The sequence below is a fragment of the Lottia gigantea genome (genome assembly GCF_000327385.1).
Source record: "Lottia gigantea unplaced genomic scaffold LOTGIsca_100, whole genome shotgun sequence".
Taxonomy (NCBI): domain Eukaryota; kingdom Metazoa; phylum Mollusca; class Gastropoda; family Lottiidae; genus Lottia; species Lottia gigantea.
Window position 1 is genome coordinate 919,969 of NW_008706748.1, and position 1,493 is coordinate 921,461.

The following is a 1,493-nucleotide window of genomic DNA, read 5'->3' on the forward strand; positions in this document are numbered from 1 at the left end:
CTGCGCATATAATCATGATTTGCCGCCATAGAAGTCAATGGTATTCCAGCCCGAAGTGTTAAAACTCCAGTGACAAAAACGTCGTCTATCCAATAAAATTTAGCATCCTCAGAAACTTTGACTAACTTTGCACTGACGTCTGGGGTTGTAATGTAAGCAAACCCTTCACAAAATTGAGGGTATTTCGTAAACGGATATTCGGATTTTGTCATTGACCATTTACTTTGATTATTCCTATGAGGACCTTCATACCATAAAGCGTTACAGTACAGAAAGTTTTTCATTGGCTTTTTATGAGTGTTTAGGTATTTCATCATATTGTAAACATTCACCACTATATCGTCGTCCACCTTCAAAATATACCTCACATCTGGGCAATTTTCAATGATCCATGAATGGCTCATAATATGTTTGTATGTAAGGTTTTTGTAAGAGTCATCAAAATCGCCTTGCACCATATCATTATACTTCTTAGCCTCCCGCTCAATAACTGGTTGTAAAGCTCTGTTCGTTGGTTTCCCTAACATGAAAAGAGTTCTAAAGTTTTGCACTCTCGAGCCTTTGTATCCACCCCAAGTTGTTCGGATCTGATTTCGCTGTTGCCAGTGGTCCGCAGAGCTGTGAACGAAGGCCACTACAAATACATTTTGTTGGCATTTATCCGAGTTGATGAGATAATTGAATTGATGAAGGTTTAGCAGTGGATCGCGATGATCTGATTTTGAAAGTTGAAAATACTTTGAGATGTTTCTATACGTCTCCTTTAAAATGTTTGCAGCATTATCAGCAGCATGAGTCGCATTCTTTGGCGTTTGAGTCTGAACCACCCGATTTGGCTTTTTCTTACCCCTCTTTGGCGCCTGAACAGCTTTCTGTGGCGTTTGCGTCCTCAATTTTGATGTCTGAACTACCTTTTTTGAAGTTTGGACAACTTGTATGTTGTGCAGAATGGAGGCTGGTTCAACGAACGATTGAACATCTCCTACTCTTTCTACATGTGGCACAATTTGATATCTTACAACGAAATTCTTCAAAACAAATATATAAATCTTGCCTGAAATGGCAATGCATAGCAATAACATGACAAGTCGTAATGTCTTTGAACATAGAATCGGTGTACGAAACCATTTCATGGTGCCTAATATATATGCCTAATGCCTTGATATATCTAAATCAGAGAGCGGTTCTGGTAAATATAATTTATGTTACTATTTTATAGTTCTATGAAAGATTCAATTTCTGGTTCGGTAAGTATACCAATTAAATGCAACAATTAAATATAACACTAGCAGATCTACAGCGCAACACTTACTGAACCTTGTTGCACAAATTCATAAATCTGTTAGCACTAATATATAAACTTCAGTTCAATGTCTTATCCTTGCCGATGTACATATTTCTAAAATATATTGAGCCACACTTAAAATTCACAATAGAATTCACGATAATGGTTGTATATCCGTAACGCACATCCGTAGCGGAGGATGAGACTT

At 37.4% G+C, this 1,493-nt stretch overlaps 1 protein-coding gene across 1 annotated transcript; it reads right to left on the minus strand.

The window, feature by feature from the left end:
* Positions 1–59: 59 nt before the first annotated feature.
* Positions 60–701, minus strand: LOTGIDRAFT_95840 (hypothetical protein; the record flags this gene model as incomplete). Its single annotated transcript, XM_009046385.1, has 1 exon — positions 60–701. A coding segment is annotated over one exon (642 nt), but the record flags the coding sequence as incomplete, so codon positions are not given.
* Between the last annotated feature and the right edge of the window lie 792 nt (positions 702–1,493).